Genomic DNA, 20,107 nt, shown 5'->3' with positions numbered 1-20,107 from the left:
AACAAAGTCAAAGGTTACATGGAAGATGTTTATATCAAATAGATAAAAACCCATCAGAAATCATGAAAATTAATTCTCTTCTACCCCTACGTAGGAACTTTCTACAATCCCTCTTCACTGGGAGCTCACTGGTGTAACAGGGCAGAATTTGGCTGTACCACATACATCGTAATCAAGATAGATAATATTTCTTTTCAAAGTCTGTTTATTAAAGTGAGTGAGTGAGTGTATCTGGATAACAAATTATACATTATATGGATATACTGAATATTAATGAGTAGATGTGGGGCTGAGAGCCAGGAAATAAACCACTTTAAATAAAACCTCACACAACAGGTACGCATCCATATAAACCAGCCAGTGGTCTCAGTCAAACCAGAAAAGAGAAGAACTTTGACAACTGAAAATAATAAACCTTTTTTTAACTAAGTTAGGAGAGGAGGTTTTCATGGAAGGGAATGTAGAAGGGGGAAAAAATGAAAGTATGGTGAGACAGTTGCTCTTAAACCCTCTTCGTTATATCCCATCATAGCACTTGTGAACCAGTTTGTTTAGAACAAATCATGCATTAGATTTAGACCCATCCCAGGAATCCACAAGACAAGACCTTCCAACGAAGACCATATTTAAGGAAGATTCCATTTTGAGCTTAAAAGCCTTGCTCATAAAGCCAGAAAAGAACAATACTTAAAGCCATGAATTTTTAAACTTAAAAAACAAAACTTAGATAACTTTCAGAAAGAAAAGATTATCAGTATCTCTCTACTTGGAACCCTTCCTAATCCCCTTAGCCCTGATACAAACTTCTAAATGAGAATCTAGTATACTTCTGACTTGGAGGCAATAGTAGCATCATCCTAGTTAAGAGCAGGCTGAGTAATCCTTATCTGGACCATTGCTAAATCTTTTTTAAAATTTGTCTAGCATCATGACGGAAGAAACAAAGTAATGAAAACTCTAGGGAAAATAAAGGATCTGAATGTAATGAGTACAGAATCAGATTAATTTCCAGAGTATGTCACACAAAGGAATCAGATAAGAAGTAAAAACAGGACCTAAAATAAACCTTAAGGAGCCCTGAGAATTCATTATATTCTAGCTAAGTTTGTAAACGGATGTCAACCTGACCCCTAAATTGCACTTGCAATTCTGGAAGTACAGAGTTTAGTTAGATACTCATCTGATTGTAGGACTAGTGTTGGTAGTTACTGTAGGTGTCTAATTTCTACTTGCACCTGCAAACAGTTGGCACAATTTTAGAAGCTTTCTTAGAAAATACGGGCTTTCAAGATTTTTAAACACGTCCACTGTCTTTGGGTTTAAACTTCTCCAATGTGGGAGTACCTACTTATGTAGTCATAATATAAAATCTGTTATGCTCTTTATGTTGGTATTACTTCAATTTAAAATAATACTACCATTCTAATTCTAGTCAAATGTTTTTTTCCGATTGGTAAGTGCTCTCCTTTTCCAGCTGGGTTATCTTATCTCTTCTCACTCCTTAGACAAGATTACACTTGCAATCTCTGCGATATATTTAAATATACATTCATGATTGTTGCTACTGATTATCTGTAACAATTCGGTCAAATATATATATTCCCTTATTCAAAGAGTAGTGTCTCTCTTGGACCAGGTATGAAACCAGTTACTTTTGGACTTTCACTGTAGTTTACACAGTATTAGGGACTCTGAGTCCCCACCAATCTTTAGGTCAAAAAATCTAGACTCACATTTTTACAAAGGCCTAAACCTAATGATTTATGAAGCAAGAGGCTCCAACAGTTCCTGCCCTCCTCCCAAATAGCATTAAGTGAGGAGAAAATTAAAAGTCTAGCATCTTAAGACTTTCAGCATTATCTTTAAATTAGATATGAAAAAGATTTAAATTCCAACTGACATGAGCATTTTGGTGGCAGGCAGAAAACAAAATAGCATTATGGTAACCCAATGGAAGATTATAAACTAGTTTCCATCCTGCTCCAATACAGGTTTAACATTAAATTTTTAAATAATTAAATTTTATGTTTTTTTCTCCCATTAATCTAGTTATTAAATAGGAGGCAAAATGGTTTTATCATCTTTATAGGCAAAAGATGTAAAAGGACAAAGACTTTCAAAACATGTGTAAGCTAGGAACAGGGGAAAATCCAAGCTCATCTTCCCTCGGGAAGACAGGCAAGTGCCCATGTAGAAAGAACAGGGCCTTTTGACAAGTAGCCTCAGAATCCAGAAGTGCCCTCAACTCTGGATTAACCCTAGCACTTTTAAATCCCCTAAATTAATCTAAATTCCCATTTAAACAAAATCTCTGTTCTAACCCTTATCCTTGCAAAGATAAAATGTAAAATAATCATTAGGATTATGTGTCAATAGTTTTTCATAAAGATCAAGTATTATTCAATGTTCTCCCCACAGCCCTCCCCACACACATACCCTCCTTCAGATGCCCAAGGCTAGCCTTTGAGGTCTATGAAATCCACGACCCTAGGCCCCTCAATTTTGGGAAGGACTTAGGACAGATTCTTGGCTGTGTTGCCCAGCCCTCTGCTGCTTGAGTTGCAATACATTCCCCTTTTCAGCCATTTGCCTACAGTGTAAAATATAGTTTTATAGTCCAGATTACCCAAAAAAGCAATTATGCATATCATACACAGAATTAAAACGGTAGGCTGTGCTAATTCTGTTAATAAGATTCTCTCAACCACTCTATTTTCCCACACTCCTCCCTTCTTCTAAAGCCACTGGATATATAAAACTGCTAAACAGATTACTATTGTTAAACAACATCTCACTCGCAGTTGGCATTTTATTTGTTTCTGAATACATAATCTCCATATTCAATGGTCAATCATGAAGAAAACGCTATCATGTCACATTCTTAAACAGTCACAATGCTATTTAATTCCAGTTCATTCTATATGGTATGTTTGCTATTTATCTTGTTTAATCTTTTAAATAATTATTTCATAAAATACGATGAAGAAAGCCAGAACAATGGCTTGATACAGTAAGTAAAGACAACTGTACTTTGTCACAGAAAGACAATGCTGTGACTTTCTCCCTGTACACAGACATTTTTAGTATTTCCAAATTTGGGATACTACAATCAATCAGTCAAGCCTTTCCCGCCCCCCACTCTTTTTTTAAGGTTGCCTTTTTTCAAAGCATTGCTGGATTTGCAACCTGTATCAAGGATCTTACTTTAGAGCTTCTTTATATGAAAAGGTAACAAGCTTCATATCACAATTCCTCAATTTGTACAGATTAAAAAAAGCTTGCACATTGTTACTGTATTCATTGTTAGCTAATGACAGCTTCAACAACCCCACGGTTATTCAGTAGAATAAACATGACAATGAAACAGTCTGATTTCTTAAATCAAACTTTGAAACAAGGATTCTTGAATTAAAGAGAACATGCTAATGTTTGCAGTCATAACTTGAGATCATATTGTCAGAAGAGAGTTTATTTAATGGAAAACAGTTCTGCTACACTCAACTTCAAACCAATGTTTGATAAAATAAATATCTTTCTCCCCTGATTAGAACATGTACACACATATGCTAGAATTCAAGTTAAAAATTTCCCCCGCCTTCTCAGTATGGGCTTTCCATTTCCTTATAAATTCCCACCATGACAGGATCCATGGAGAGTGAGAAGCAAAGGGTTTTCATTCTCATCTTCCCCATAACTAGCTCCTCCATATCAGTTAACGCTACAGAACACCTGCTGAGAGGGGAAGCAGATTGCACTGAAAATGTAGCAACAAGTGTCGGCATGAATGGCTTGGGGGAGTTGGAAACGGGATATGGAGCCTTTCACCCCAAGGTCACCACTTCAAAGCTAACCCAGGATGGTAGTGACCTGCATGTTGTTGGGCAGCTGACAAGAAAGGAGTTGGTGATCTCAATCTAACTGGTAGTAAACCAGTGTCCAAATCACAAAACCCCCCACCATACTTAGGCCTAGTTGACAGTCTCAAGTCTGCTAAAGCTATATCTATTTCATAGACTCATAGATATTAAGGTCAGAAGGGACCATTATGATCATCCAGTCTGACCTCCTACACAATGCAGGCCACAGAATCTCACCCACCCACTCCTGCAATAAACCTCTCACCTATGTCTGAGGTGCTGAAGTCCTCAAATCATGGTTTAAAGACTTCAAGGTGCAGAGAATCCTCCAGCAAGCGACCCGTGCCCCATGCTACAGAGGAAGGCGAAAACCCCCAGGGCCTCTGCCAACCTGCCCTGGAGGAAAATTCCTTCCCAACCTCAAATATGGCAATCAGCTGAACCTTGAGCATGTAGGCAAGATTCACTAGCCAGATACCTAGGAAAGAATTCTCTGTAGTAACTCAGATCCCACCCCATCTAACATCCCATCACAGGCCGTTGGGCCTATTTACTATGAATAGTTAAAGATCAATTAATTGCCAAAATCATGTTATCCCATCATACCATCTCCTCCATAAACTTACTGAGTTTAATCTTGAAGCCAGATAGATTTTTTGTCCACACTGCTTCCCTTGGAAGGCTATTCCAGAACTTCACACCTCTGATGGTTAGAAACCTTTGTCTAATTTCAAGTCTAAACTTCCCAATGGCCAGTTTATATACATTTGTTCTTGTGTCCACATTGGTACTGAGCTTAAATAATTCCTCTCCCTCTCCAGTATTTATCTCTCTGACATATTTATAGAGAGCAAATCATATCTCCCCTCAACCTTCTTTTGGTTAGGTTAACAAGCCAAGTTCCTTGAGTCTCTTTTCATAAGACAGGTTTTCCATTCCTCGGATCATCCTAGTAGCCCTTCTCTGTACCTGTTCAAGTTTGAATTCATCCTTCTTAAACATGGGAGACCATAACTGCACACAGTATTCCAGATGAGGTCTCACCAGTGCCTTGTATAACGGTACTAACACCTCCTTATCTCTACTGGAAATACCTCGCCTGATGCATCCCAAGACCGCATTAGCTTTTTTCACGGCCATATCACACTGGCGGCTCATAGTCATCCTGTGATCAACCAATACTCCAAGGTCCTCCTCCTCCTCCGTTACTTCTAACTGATGCGTCCCCAGCTTATAACTAAAATTCTTGTTATTAATCCCTAAATGCATGACCTTACACTTCTCACTATTAAATTTCATCCTATTACTATTACTCCAGTTTACAAGGTCATCCAGATCCGGTATGATATCCTGGTCCTTCTCTAAATTGGTAATACCTCCCAGCTTTTTATCATCTGCAAACTTTATTAGCACACTCCCACTTTTTGTGCCGAGGTCAGTAATAAAAAGATTAAATAAGATTGGTCCCAAAACCGATCCCTCAGGAACTCCACTGGTAACCTCCCTCCAGTCTGATAGTTCACCTTTCAGTATGACCCGCTGTAATCTCCCTTTTAACCAATTCCTTATCCACTTTTCAATTTTCATATTGATCCCCATTTTTTCCAATTTAACTAATAATTCCCCATGTGGCACCGTATCAAATGCCATACTGAATTTTAGGTAAATTAGATCCACTGCATTTCCTTTGTCTAAAAAAATCTGTTACTTTCTCAAAGAAGGAGATCAGGTTGGTTTGGCACAATCTACCTTTTGTAAAACCATGTTGTATTGTGTCCCATTTACCATTGACCTCAATGTCCTTAACTACTTTCTCCTTCAAAATTTTTTTCAAGACCTTGCATACTACAGATGTCAAACTAACAGGCCTGTAGCTAGCTGGATCACCTTTTCCCCCCCCTTTCTTAAAAACAGGAACTATGTTCGCAATTCTCCAGTCATAGGGTACAACCCCTGAGTTTACAGATTCATTAAAAATTCTTGCTAATGGGATTGCAATTTCATGTGCCAATTCCTTTAATATTCTTGGATGAAGATTATTTGGGCCCCCCCAATTTAGTCCCATTAAGCTGTTCGAGTTTCGCTTCTACCTCAGATATGGTAATATCTACCTCCATATCCTCATTCCCATTTGTCATGCTACCATTATCCCCAAGATCCTCATTAGCCTTATTAAAGACTGAGGCAAAGTATTTGTTTAGATATTGGGCCATGCCTAGATTATCCTTGACCTCCACTCCATCCTCAGTGTTTAGCGGTCCCACTTCTTTCTTTGTTTTCTTCTTATTTATATGGCTATCGAACCTTTTACTATTGGTTTTAATTCCCTTTGCAAGGTCCAACTCTACTTGACTTTTAGCCTCTCTCACTTTATCCCTACATATTCTGGCCTCAATAAGGTAGCTTTCCTTGCTGATCCCTCCCATCTCCCACTCCCTGTATGCTTTCTGCTTTTTCTTAATCACCTCTCTGAGATGCTTGCTCATCCAGCTTGGTCTACAACTCCTGCCTATGAATTTTTTACCTTTTCTTGGGATGCAGGCTTCTGGAAGCCAAAATAGCTCAGGAGTCCAGATTCTTGACCCACTCTGAAGACAAATAATTCTGCTATTTGCATCAATCCAACATTCAAATGCTGAAATTAAAGCTATGTAATGTCATGAACACAGAGGTTCCAGTGGCCTGGAAAATTAACCTAAAATAATTAAAAATTTTAAAATTAAAATTTAATGTTACTGTCTTTCTGTCCCATTGAGCAGCTTTAAATTGGCAAGCTTGAAGTAGCTTTGTTTTTTAATGAAACCTTAAGGAGTTATTTATAAACACCAGTAAAATGTTTACAAACTGAGGGATATTTTGGAAGTTCAGAGAGAGTAAATAAAGGACTCTGGTAAAATTACTGCATGCTAAATGGTAAAAAGGATCAAGATATGGTGAAAGAAAGAGATAGTGACAGAATAGCGAAAGAGAAGAAGTGTTGGACCCAGTAATTAAGTTGGTAATTATTCTTAATAATTAGATTATTATTCAGGAGAGTGCAGCTAAATCACATCTACTTTCTCATCGATTCACAGAGGATCGCCATCTCTCATTTTGCCATCTCCCTGTAATATGAACACGTCCCATTCACCCACTCTTAAAAAGACCCTTTTATAGATGTACATTTAAGTCCTATATTACTTTTCTTTAAAGGCTGAACACACAAAGCTGAGATTTTTTTCCTCACAGGATAGAGCCAATTCCTTGATAAACTTTATAGGCTTCCCAAGCACTCTTTCAAGAGTTTGACTATATACTTGTTAACTCTGTGCCAAATATTAGGCACAATATTTTTTAAGGTGGTTTAAGAGCTCTCTTGACATACAACTAAGTGACACTTGTTAGCCTTTTTGTGGCCACTGCACAACATATTCTTACCTTCAAGTCATCCTGTACTATCACATTTCCTTTCCCACATGCCCAGTTGCAAAAAAAAGGGCCTATTTTGGGTTGATTTTTGGAGATACACCTACAAACAAAATTTCATTATCTGCTTTTCTTCCCATTTCCTCGCATACTGCTTATACCCTCTGGAGTCTGACAGTAGTCTCCTGAATATCAAAAACTATGTTTATACTTTTGATAGATTTCATCACTGCGTCCCCATGACCTAGGAATCTCGTGATGGCACCAGGCAGAGGGCACAGGAGGTGCACAGGTTTTTCAGAGCTCCCCTGGGTCAGACATATGCATTATAATTCACTAGACCGTGGCATGAGAGATTTCTACCGAGACCTGGTAGCCCACTGGTCATTGTAATCACTATGAAATGTATGGATGGCTAATATTCACAGAGTTGTGTCTCTCTAGTGGAAATTATGTTCTTAAGGCAGGTAACCAGGAGGTAAGAGACTCACACTAAGGCCAGAAGGGACCATCATGATCATCTAGTCTGAATGCCTGCACGTTGCAGGCTACAGAACCTCACCCACCCACTCCTGTAATAGAGCCATAAGCTCTGTCTGAGTTACTGAAGTCCTGAAATCATGATTTAAGGCTTCAAGTTATAGAGAATCCACCATTTGCTCTAGTTTAAACCTGCAGGTGACCTGTGCCCCATGCTGCAGAAGAAGGTGAAAAACCCTCAGAGTCTCTGCCAGTCTGACCTGGGGTGAAATTTCTATCAAATTGTCAAAATCAATTAAAAGGCAAACATCAGTCAGTGTGCTACAACAGATGACTGTTGTCGCAGCTGTTCTGAAGATGTTTATCAAGATACTAAGGTTGCATCACTGTCATGTCCTACCCATCAGAAGAAACCAGGGGTTGCATCACTTCCTTTAGTGTATGCATAGTGTTCACACATTTACTATCTCACAGTGTCTTTGTAAAGCTCCAGGATTAGGCAGGCGTATTTCCTCCACACCATCCCCATTTGGCAGTGAACAATTAACTTTGTTCTGCTGGGAAGAAAACACCTCAAAATGCTACAGTACTCTTGGTGAGAGATTGGGAGTAAGAATGGAGACCTGTGACCTGTCACGGAGTCACAGTCTTGGTGCATCTTTCCCCTGTGCCTTTAAAACTCATATCAAGGCTTGAGGGCTCTCAATCCAGGACTTTCAATTACCGACACTTTTAAAATATATTATGAAATGTGTACTTACACTTACCTACGCTTTTTAAAAAAAGTATTAAAATTCAGTTTCAGTAATTTAAGGTACTACTAGCAGGGGACTTTAATTATATAGAATCTTTTGTCTCTTTAATAGTCACAATTTTATAGAGGGAAATGCAGTGTTGTAATACTCCTCACAATTAAATAGTCAAGACTCTCACTCAATTATAATGGGAAAGGTTGCTTCTTGTGGCCAATTATGTAGAGTTGAGAAGTTGAAGTATACTACTATGCTGTCAGGTTGGCCAATGATTTAATAATTCATGAAGTGTTTCATTACCACATCCACCTTGTCTCTCAGAAAACCTGGATTTGTGCTGGAAATGGCTCTACTTGATGATCACTTTAGATAAGCTGTTGCCAGCGGGGGAGTGGGGTGGGAGGAAGTTTTGTTTCATGGTCTCTGTGTGTATATAATGTCTTCTGCAGTTTCCACGATATGCTATGCATCCGATGAAGTGAGCTGTAGCTCACGAAAGCTCATGCTCAAATAAACTGGTTAGTCTCTAAGGTGCCACAAGTACTCCTTTTCTTTTTACGAATACAGACTAACACGGCTGTTACTCTGAAACTTGTCTCTCTAGTATCTTGGGACTGACACAGTACAACTACACTGCATAAAAACAATTTGGATATTAAGAATTAAAAAGCAAATCTGCATGCTTCTCTCAGTTTGCCCAACTAAAACTTTTTTTTTTTTTTAAATAAAGAAACATAAGTTTGCAGGCCTTTAATCTACAGCTAGAATGCAAAAGTTTAGGGTAATAAAAAAAAAAAAAAAACCACGTAGACAAGCCAAGATGCTCAAGTGTTACAATATCAAAAGATCTGTAATACACTAATCCTAACAGCTATGTTCCAATTTGTTGTGGCTAGCACAGTTTCAACCTTGGTATGGGTAAAGTTATGAACAAGCCAGATCTCTGAACAACCGCACTCCTATAAACCCTGAGGAATTTTTGTCTGTTACCACATACCAAGCTGCAACTAACTACAAGTTTGTAATTCCATCTCACTGCATTATTACAATCCCAATAATGTAAATTCTTTTCTGTATGATCCACATGTATTTTTCCTGAAGTGAAAATATCTGAGGGTGATATTTAAAACAGCAGGTTAACCCTTTAGTCTTTAACCTGTGAAGGCAAGAGTTCTACATTTTGGGTCACAAGTGAAAACAAGTTTGGAGGTTTAATTTTAGCTCCTAACACAGGTTTCTCCACATCCCAAAAGCACAGCAGAAGTCAGATCCAGATCATGCAAGTGGATCTGCGCAGATGGGCCTTTGCAAAGCCCCATTTACATCAATGAGGCGCTGCAAGAGTCTGACTGTGTGAGTGCACTTGCAGGGCTAAGGCCATCGTTTCCACCTTGTGATAGAAAAGTCTAGGCCCTCTTCACCCCTGCCACACGTGCAGTAGTTCAGAACTGCAAGAGGGCTCCCACACTGCTCATGCTCTCTTTCTTGGAATGAAAAGATGACAGAATTTGTTTGGACAAACAGGAGTCGGATAACAGAGTGAGTTTGTGTTGTAAGGAGATGCATACATTGGTGAGAGAGAATGTTGTGATGGGAGGCATAAAATGACCCCCTAAATTAAAACAAGAAGAACAAGAACACAGAATAAAAGGTTCCTGCTTCATATTACATGTTTACAATGGATGTTGTGATGGTTGAATGAGATTTTTAATTTAGACTGCCAGGTGAAATCTGACCCAGCATTTAGGTTTTACAAAACTCATCTTTTATAAAATTAACACCATGGAAAAAAGTGGGGAAAATATCTCATTGGGCTAGTGCACTATAGTGCTATACACTAAAAACAGAAGTGCAGTCATGGCAGCATGAGGGCCTAGTCACCCCAACTATGATCCTATTCAAGACCCCAACTATGTACTTGGACCAGTTACCCCCTTCCTGCGCTTGCACTACCATGACTACAATTTTATTTTTAGCATGCTAGCTGAGTCAGAGCTAGTACAGGTATGTCCACCCAAGCTGGAAATTACAGCCCCAGCTCCAGTACAGACGCTATATAACCTAAGTCAGTGGTTCTCAAACTTTTTTTTTTTTTTTGCAGACCACTTGAAAATTGCTGAGGGTCTCGGCAGACCACTTAATGATTTTTCCAAATGTTGTTTGTACAGTTAGCTAATTATTGTAAAGTGCTTTGGATAAAAGCGTTATAGAAAAAAAAATAACTTTTTTTTGTTCTATAAATAAAAGCACACAACTCATTTTAGTATCAGTAGTCTTACCTTTCTAATGTGATGGATGTGCCCTCTCTCCCCCGCTGGGGCTGGGAAGGGTTGGGGGGGGGGTCTCTCGTCTCTCCCCCACCCACAGCAGCCACAGAACTTAGGCTGGGAAGGAGGGCCATCTCTCCCTGGCAGCCGCAGCCCTGGAGCTGGGGAAAGTCGCCTCTTTCTCTGGCTACTGCAAACCTACACATCCCAAATTCCCCCCCACTGCCCCCTCCCACCTACCTCTATTCCCCCAAGGCTACCACCTCACCTTACATGTGCATCTTCTCCAGGGTCCAAGCACTTAATTAGTGGAACCATGCCAGCATGGCTCCACTAATTAGGTGGGTGGCCCTTCATTTTCTTGTGTGTGGCTGTCCAAGCGTGCATCTTAGAGGGAACTATCTGCGGACCACCTGAATGGAGCTTGCGGACCACTGGTGGTCCATGGATCACAGTTTGAGAACCTCTGGCTTAAGTTAACAGAGTAGCATTAGGCACTTTACACTAGTGCTCCCATCTTTGGAGCCGAACTGTAGATGAGATTGGTTGGATATTGTGAGGAAAAAAAACCATTTAGTATTGCAGAAAGCCAAGATTTTCATGTAATGTCATGACTCCAGGAGCTTGGACTTAAGGACACCAATATTGTGTCTCTCATGATAAAATCCATGAGTGCTGGCAATACACAAGACAAATCTTCTCTCTAGAAATGTCAAAAACAGGCTTGAAATTAATCCCCCCAAAGGCAGTTTCCTTTCCCATCCAACGAGTGAGGTTTGGAGTAAGTCAAAGTATTAGAAACTATTTAGCATCAGAAGCAACCTCCCCACAGACCAGGCCGCACCAACTCAAAGTTGCACCAGACCATTCCAGAACAACCGATGCAAAACCTGCAGACACATCTCTACTGCTTCAATGATCAACACCCGCCCCCCCACAACACACCTTTCAAGATCCATGGGTTCTACACATGCCTATCACAACATGTGATCTATCTCATCCAGTGCACTAGATGCCCCAATAAAAACTATGTGGGTGAAACCAATCACTACGATATTGAATGAACTCACACAGAAAAATGATAAAAGACGAAAAACACCCTATCACTTGCGGGTGAACACTTCATAAAGCCATCACTCTATATCTAACCTATCAGTCCTCAACCTCAAAGGAAACCTCCACAGCACTTTCGAAATACGAGCCCAGGGGCTCAAATTCATTACTCTGCTAGATATTAAAGTCATGACTGGACACAAACACTGGATTTATGGTTTATTACAACAGCATATAACCCACTAACCCTTCTTTTTGTCCTACGACTGCAGAAGCATTATCGGGCCACTCTACCTTGAATGACCCCTTACAATACGTGCTAATTATTTATGCTAAACAATCTGTTCCACCTTGTTGTGATGCTGGGAGTACCTTTCCCAGACCTGAAGAAGAGCTCTTGTGGTTTGAAAGCTTGTCTGTCTCGCCAACAGAAGTTGGTCCAATAAAAGATATTACCTCACTCACCTGGTCTCTAATATCCTGGGACCAATACGGCTAGAACTAAGCTACATAGTACAGACCCTGTTGGTTGGCATTATAACAGTTTGGTCTTTCCTTCGTAGACATGGTTTAGTCCCTTCTAGAAAGAGAAGGCCAAACATAGTTATAACACAGGTGGGGCACTACTGATGCAACACAGTAGGATTTACTGTGTGCGTAGGCTCGAAACACTATCTGAAGATAGGTTTCAGAGTAACAGCCGTGTTAGTCTGTATTCGCAAAAAGAAAAGGAGTACTTGTGGCACCTTAGAGACTAACCAATTTATTTGAGCATTATTACAGCTCACGAAAGCTTATGCTCAAATAAATTGGTTAGTCTCTAAGGTGCCACAAGTACTCCTTTTCTTTTTGTCTGAAGATATAGTGCTACAGTTGTGTGTTTTTTACAGCATCCTGGGGTTTACAGTAGGAAGGGATTAAAATGGGGGCAGGTTCTCAGTTTGTGTAGGAATTTGTTTTGCAGTGAGTGCTGTGTGTTACACCTGGAGATTACTGTATGCAGGAGGAATACAGGGTGTGTTTGTGTGGCTGTTATTTACACTAGAGAGAGGGTTATAAGCTCTCACACAACGAGTATATACAATGTGCACAAAAGGTGTTACAGGGAAAAATGTGAGTTGAACGCTAGAGTTGCTGGGGGAAGTTTCAGTCAGAGCAGGGACCGCGGGGGCAGAAGATCAGTTACAACATAGGTGGATTTAGTGATTACAATGCAGGAGAGAGTGAAGTTGTTTACAGTGGAGCATATATGCAGGGAGGAGGAGAAGGTGTTTGAGTGGGGGAAGGGACACGATGCAGGGGGTGAGAGCTGGCTAGAGAGGGTTATAACTGGGATTACTATGGAGTGTGCTGGGCATGGGAGGGTGGTTACTGTGGGGGAAAGGGTGGGGTAGTTTGGGGGGATGACAGTGGGTGGTTGGGGTAGAGTAGGGTGACCAATTTTGTAGGGACAGTCCCAATATTTGGGACTTTATCTTATATAGGTGCTTATTACCCCCTACTCCCGTCCCAATTTTTCACACTCGCTGTCTGGTCGCTCTCGGGTAGAGGGAAGATTAGCTTGGGGGTGGGGCAGTATGGGGCAAGGGGGGGTGATTTGAGAGGGGTGGCTGGGGGTTACTGCAGGCGAAGGGGACAGGCTACTGCGGGGTGAGGGGAGCAGGGACACGGCCTGGGTTAGGAGACTGGGGGAAGCAGAAGGGGGCGGCAGAGGGACCCTCTGGCCGGCGGTACCTGCTCGGTGGCGTCTCTGGGAGGCTGAGGGGGGTGGGGGGCGCTGAAGGGGGCGGCAGAGGGACCCTCTGGCCGGCGGTACCTGCTCGGTGGCGCTGGGGCAGTAGGCGATGAGCAGCAGCGTGGTGAGCAGGTTGAGCAGGAGGCCGCTCAGGGTGATGGTGTTGGGGGCCAGCCAGGCCGGGATCTGCTCCACCAGCCAGGCCCAGTAGAGCTGCAGCGGCGGCTCCAGCAGCGAGCGCCCGGACGCGCTGTACCGATGCTGCTCCAGCCGCCTCAGCTGCGCCGCGCTCAGGGGCTCGGGCGGCGCCCACAGCCCGGCCATGGCCGCTCCTCGCGGGGGCTCGCTCGGCGCCGGGGCCGGGGCCTGGCCTGGGCCTGGCTGCTCCCGGGGCTCGGCGGGGGCGGGCTCGGCGCAAGGAGGGAGGGACGGAGGCCGGAGCGCAGCCGCCGCCCGGAGCCGATATTTAACTCGCCGCTCCCGGGCCCTGAAGTGCGCCCGCCCCCAGCACTCCCCGCTGGGCTACGGGGAGCCAGGCAGCCCCAATCCCCGCCAGTCCCCTCGGGGGCCGGGCAGCTCCTCCCCCGCCTCCCCCCCAGGGGGCCGGGCAGCTCCTCCCCCCACCTCCCTCTGCTCACTCCCCCCTGCCCCCCAGGGAGCCAAGCAGCTCCTCCTCCCTTCCCCCATAGGGGATCTGGCAGTGGCAACCCCCCTCCCCCCCCACCACACCTTTACCCCACAGGCTGAGCCCAGCAAGCCCACACAGGCCCCATGGACCCTTCTGTACTGTGTATGTAATGACTGCGAGCTAGTGGTCTCTTAGGCACGGTGATGCCTCTAAGGCAATGGGCTGCCCACATAATGCCCACCCCCTCAGCGATAACTAGATTAGGGTGACCAGATGTCCCGATTTTACTGGGACAGTCCCAATATTTTGGGTTTTTTTTAATATGGGCTCCTATTACCCCCCCCACCCCCTGTCTGGTTGCATCCGATGAAGTGAGCTGTAGCTCACGAAAGCTTATGTGCAAATAAATTGGTTAGTCTCTAAGGTGCCACAAGTCCTCCTTTTCTTTTTGTCTGGTCACCCTAAACTAAATGGAGACAGGTCACCTGTGATAATCAGATCAGGTGCTACACCAGTCACATCATCCCTTGCTAACGCCTGGTCTCCACAGATCACACTTTCCACTAGGATGACAACTTGCCCTGTGTTTTAAGTGACATCCCCCTCTTCGGTGCTTAATATCCTGCAACCTTTATATATATGTTTAGGCACTACCACTTCTTAGCACTTATGCTACCTAAGCACAGATCTGAAAGCACTTTACAAAGGAATGTAGGTATCATTATCCCCATTTTACAGATGGGGACTGAGGTACAAAGAGGTGAAGGGTCTTGTCCATAGTCATGCAGCAGTTAAGTGGCAGAACCAGGAATAGAACCAGGTCTCTTAACTCCAAGTCAAGTGCCCCACTGCATGAAAGAAACAGTTGATCAACTAACAGTGAAAAGGATCATACTGTGGTATAAAGGTATGATTCTGTGCTGTGTGAGATTTTTGTGTCTTTGTCATGTTTTATCTGACTTGGAGGTTCTCAGACTATGGTATCTGAACAACTGATGGTCCATGAAGCAGTTGCTTGTTGTTTGCTGAGAGCTAGCTGTTCACAAAATACCGGTTTCTTCTCTTTATTTCCAGTAACTAAATTGCATTAAGAGACCGATACAAATACATTCAGTATCTTCCTAATATTTTTTCATGTAAACAATTGCCTTGCTTGCCAGAGGGCTGTTAAACAATTGCAAATAGGAGGAAGTTGTCTGTTTAATTGCAAATGGGAGGGGAGTTGATTTGCATTGTCATGAATAAGAGGGAAGGAGTGTCACAAGATAACCACTGTATTAAACTGTGGTACACTGTGAAAAAGTTTGAGGCTCCCTATATTGTAAGTTCCTCAGGGCAAAGGTCTACCTTTTTTATTTGAATTCACAGTGCCATTCAGAGGGACATTGTTGTATGAATAATAATATTGTTTGGTCACCAGTGTATAGAAAGGATGTAGAGAAATTGGAAAGGATCCAGAGGTGAGCAACGAAGATGATCAAAGGAATGGAATGCAAGCCATATGAGCAAAGGCTGAAGGAACTGGGTATGTTTAGTTTGGAAAAGAGGAGATTATGATAGTGATTTTCAGATACTTGAAAGGCTGCCATAAAATAAGATTGAGAAAAGTTGTTCTCTTTTGCCACAGAGGCTAGGACAAGAAACAATGAGTTCAAATTACAGCATAGATAGCAGATTTAGATAAAATCTCAGGAAAAACTTCCTAACCGTAAGAACAGTAGGACAATGGAACAGATTGCCTTGGGAGGTTGTGGAAGCTTCTTCACTGGAGGTTTTCAAAAGGAGGCTGGATAGCCATCTGTCTTGGGTGGTTTTAGACACAACAAATCTTGCATCTTGGCAGGGGGTTAGACTAGTTTCTGAGTTTCTTTTAACCCTATGATTCTATGATATTGAAAGTAATCATGGGCCCCGTGTTGCAAAACTATGTAGGCTGTGTTTGAGTCACATTACTGTAGGTAATGTAGGTTGAATCCCTGCTGTAAATTATCCTGGTCATTTTCTCACAAACTTTATTTTATCTTAATATGATTTTCCTTGTGTACATTTCCTTCTTTATAATCCCTTTGAGAGCCATAGCTGAAGCCCAGGTGATTGGCTAAGTCATTGCTTACTATGCCGTGTCAAACTTTGAGCAAATATGAAATCATACAGTACGCATACAGGTGATGCTGACTATGAAGTGTCTGGAGGACATAGTAGTTAAGTAATGGGTGTTTCTATTGGAAAATAGCCAAGATTATGGCATCATCAGATCCTCAGCGCAGTTGATAAATAAGAATATTTTTCAGAGTACCTGGACATTTTTCTTACTCAGAATGGAACTTGCATGGTGTGTCCTGTAATACTTCAAAATTCTAATTATTAGGGCTGTCAAGGGATTAAAAAAATTAATTGCAGTTAATCACTTGATTGATCGCACTGTTAAACAATAATAGAATATCATTTATTTAAATATTTTTGGCTGCTTTCTACATTTTCAAATATATTGATTCAATTCCAACGCAGAATACAAAGTGTACAGTGCTCACTTTTGATTACAAATATTTGCACTGTAAAAAAACAAAAGAAATAGTATTTTTCAATTCACCTAATACAAGTAATGTAGTGCAATCTCTTTATCATGAATATTGAACTGACAAATGTAGAATTATGTACAAAAAAACCCCTGCATTCAAAAATAAAACAATGTAAAACTTTAAAGCCTACAAGTCCGCTTAGTCCTACTACAGCCAATCACTCAGACAAACAAGTTTGGTTACAATTTGCAGGAGATAATGTTGCCCCCTTCTTGTTTACAGTGTCACCTGAAAGTGAGAACAGGCATTCACATGGCACTGTTGTAGCCAGCATTGCAAGATATTTATGCCAGATGTGCTAAAGATTCATATGTCCCTTCATGCTTCAACTACGATTCCAGAGGACATGTCTCCATGCTGATGACAGGTTCTGCTCAATAACAATCCAAAGCAGTGCGGGCTGACACATGTTCATTTTCATCATCTGAGTCAGATGCCGCCAGCAGAAGGTTGATTTTCTTTTTTGGTGGTTCGGGTTCTATAGTTTCTGCATCTGAGTGCTACTCTTTTAAGACTTCTGAAAGCAAGCTCCACACCTCGTCCCTCTCAGATTTTGGACGGCACTTCAGATTCTTAAACCTTGGGTCCAGTGCTGTAGCTATTTTTAGAAATCTCACATTGGTACCTTCTTTGCGTTTTCTCAGATCTGCAGTGAAAGTGTTCTTAAAACGAACAACATGTGTTGGGTCATCATTCAAGACTGCTATGACATGAAATATATGGCAGAATGCAGGTAAAACAGAACAGGAGACATACAATTCTCCCCCAAGGAGTTCAGTCACAAATTTAATTAACACATTTTTTTTTTAACAAGCATCATCAGTATGGAAGCATGTCCTCTGGAATGGTGGCTGAAGCAAGAAGGGGCACACTAATATTTAGTATATCTGGCACGTAAATACCTTGCAACGCCAGCTACAAAAGTGCCATGCGAACACCCATTCTCACTTTCAGGTGACATTGTAAGTAAGAAGCAGGCAGCAATATCTCCCATAAATGTATACAAACTTGTTTGTCTTAATGGTTGACTGAACAAGAAGTAGGACTGAGTGGACTTGTAGGCGCTAAAGTTTTACATTGGTTTTGTTTTTGAGTGCAGTTATGTCACAAAAAATCTACATTTGTAAGTTACAGTTTCACGATAAAGAGATTGCACTTCAGGACTTGTATGAGGTGAATTGAAAAATACTATTTCTTTTGTTTATCATTTTTACAGTGCAAATATTTATAATCAATAATAATATAAAGTGAGCACTGTACACTTTGTATTCTGTGTTGTAATAGAAATCAACATATTTGAAAATGTAGAAAAACATCCAGAAATATTTAATAAATTTCAATTGGTATTCTATTGTTTAACAGTGCAATTAATTGCGATTAATTTTTTTGAGTTAATCGTGTGAGTTAACTGCAATTACTCAACAGCCCTACTAATTATTAATATCTTTTAGCCTTCTAAACATTTAGAATCTGAGCTTTGAAATGTGTTGTCTTTACTGAAAAATAAAGAGAAAATATTTTTCCACTAACTTCTTTGTTATATTAATCTTTGGTGTTAGTTGTAACTACTGTAGGTACATTTTCAGACAAAAATGTGATTGTCAAGTTCACAGTTTTCTTTTAAATGAAGTAATTTGACCAAGATCACACAATGGCAGTGTTGGGATACAACCCATCAGTGTGGCACTCTGACCACAAGACCATATTTCCACAGTGTGATATTTTGGGGATCACCCAGACCAGTATGGGGTCCTGTCCCCACCTGCCCCATACCCAGGGAGTGCTTTAAAGTTGTGCTGCTCTGGCTCAGATCTCTGCCCACAAACACAAAGTCTCGCCCTGTCTTCCACCAACCTAGTTATTCCTTTCAGGGTAACGCCAACAGCCACTCCAATCCCAAGTAACCCCAAATCCATCCTTCCTGAATTTTTAACTACCAGACATTCAAACATTTCCCCTCTGGTTCATCATCCCCCAATGATGTGAAACCAGCCTTTAGTTATCAGCCCACTTTGGCGCACACACTCAATGCACTTTGCACAACAGAGACCTATTTAGGGTAAAAATAAACAAAATATTTATTTACTAGTAAAACCACACAGATTCAAAGATGACATAGAAAGGGAAAGCAAACATATACAAGTTACACAGGAAATAAAGATGAAGACATAGTTTCAGGCTTTACACTTCTATAGTAGATAAAATCTCTTTTCTAATATAAGTTACTCATTGCCTTTGAAGAATTTCCCGGTGTATCACAGGCCATGGGGGGATCTAACGTTCACAGACAGCTCCTGCCTTCGAGACTGTCCCTCAAGTTCTGAATGAAAACCTCAGATTCAAGCCTCCTTTTTAAAAGGCTTTTTTTCCTACTTCTTGTTCAGCCAATCGCTAAGACATTTACATTTGTTTACATTTACGGGAGATACTGCTGCTCGCTTCTTATTTACAATGTCACCTGAAAGTGAGAACAGGCATTCGCATGGCACTTTTGTAGCCGGCATTGCAAGGTATTTATGTCCCAGGTATGCTAAACATTCATGTGCCCCTCCATGCTTTGGCCACCATTCCAAAGGACATGGTTCCATGCTGATGATGCTCGTTAAAAAAATAATGCATTAATTAAAATTGAGACTGAACTCCTTGGGGGAGAATTGTATGTCTCCTGTTCTGTTTTACCCACATTCTGCCATATATTTCATGTTATAGCAGTCTTGCATGATGACCCAACACATGTTGTTCGCTTTAAGAACACTTTCACAACAGATTTGACAAAACGCAAAGAAGGTTCTAATGTGAGAGTTCTAAAAATAGCTACAGCACTGGACCCAAGGTTTAAGAATCTGAAGTGCCATCCAAAATCTGAGAGGGACGAGGTGTGGAGCTTGCTTTCAGAAGTCTTAAAAGAGCAACACTTAGATGTGGAAACTACAGAACCCGAACCACCAAAAAAGAAAATCAACCTTCTGCTGGTGGCATCTGACTCAGATATTGAAAATGAACATGCGTCAGCCCATTCTGCTTTGGATCATTATCGAGCAGAACCCGTCATCAGCATGGACACATGTCCTCTGGAATGGTGGTTGAAGCATGAAGAGACATATGAATCTTTAGCATATCTGGCACGTAAATGTCTTGCGAAGCCAGCTACAACAGTGCCATGCAAACGCCTGTTCTCACTTTCACCAACCAAAGAGAAGCAGCGAGAAACTCTTCTGTTTCTTCAAAACTAATCTAGAATCATTGCTCTCATATCCTGAGCTGTATACATATAGGCCTAGTTCCACCTCCTAATTAACAATCCCTTCCCTCATAGAATGAGGAGGAACTCATTCTATGAATGTCCGGGTC

The 20,107-nt window shown here is 41.4% G+C and overlaps 1 protein-coding gene across 3 annotated transcripts in view; it reads right to left on the bottom strand.

Annotated features, from left to right (window-relative positions):
* CHPT1 (choline phosphotransferase 1) overlaps positions 1-14,118 on the bottom strand; it is a 30,203-nt gene extending 16,085 nt beyond the window's left edge. The window contains exon 1 of one of the 3 annotated variants that reach the window (XM_043541720.1): positions 13,549-14,118. In XM_043541720.1, the coding sequence (XP_043397655.1) occupies positions 13,549-13,873 (325 nt within the window). In that variant the 5' untranslated portion in view covers positions 13,874-14,118. The remainder of the gene's footprint in view (positions 1-13,548) is intronic. The other 2 variants (XM_037879454.2, XM_037879459.2) reach the window with 2 other exon arrangements.
* Between the last annotated feature and the right edge of the window lie 5,989 nt (positions 14,119-20,107).

This window comes from Chelonia mydas, chromosome 1, assembly GCF_015237465.2.
Source record: "Chelonia mydas isolate rCheMyd1 chromosome 1, rCheMyd1.pri.v2, whole genome shotgun sequence".
Classification (NCBI taxonomy): Eukaryota; Metazoa; Chordata; order Testudines; family Cheloniidae; genus Chelonia; species Chelonia mydas.
Note: the sequence above shows the minus strand (reverse complement) of the source record. Positions and strands in the feature narration are given on the sequence as shown.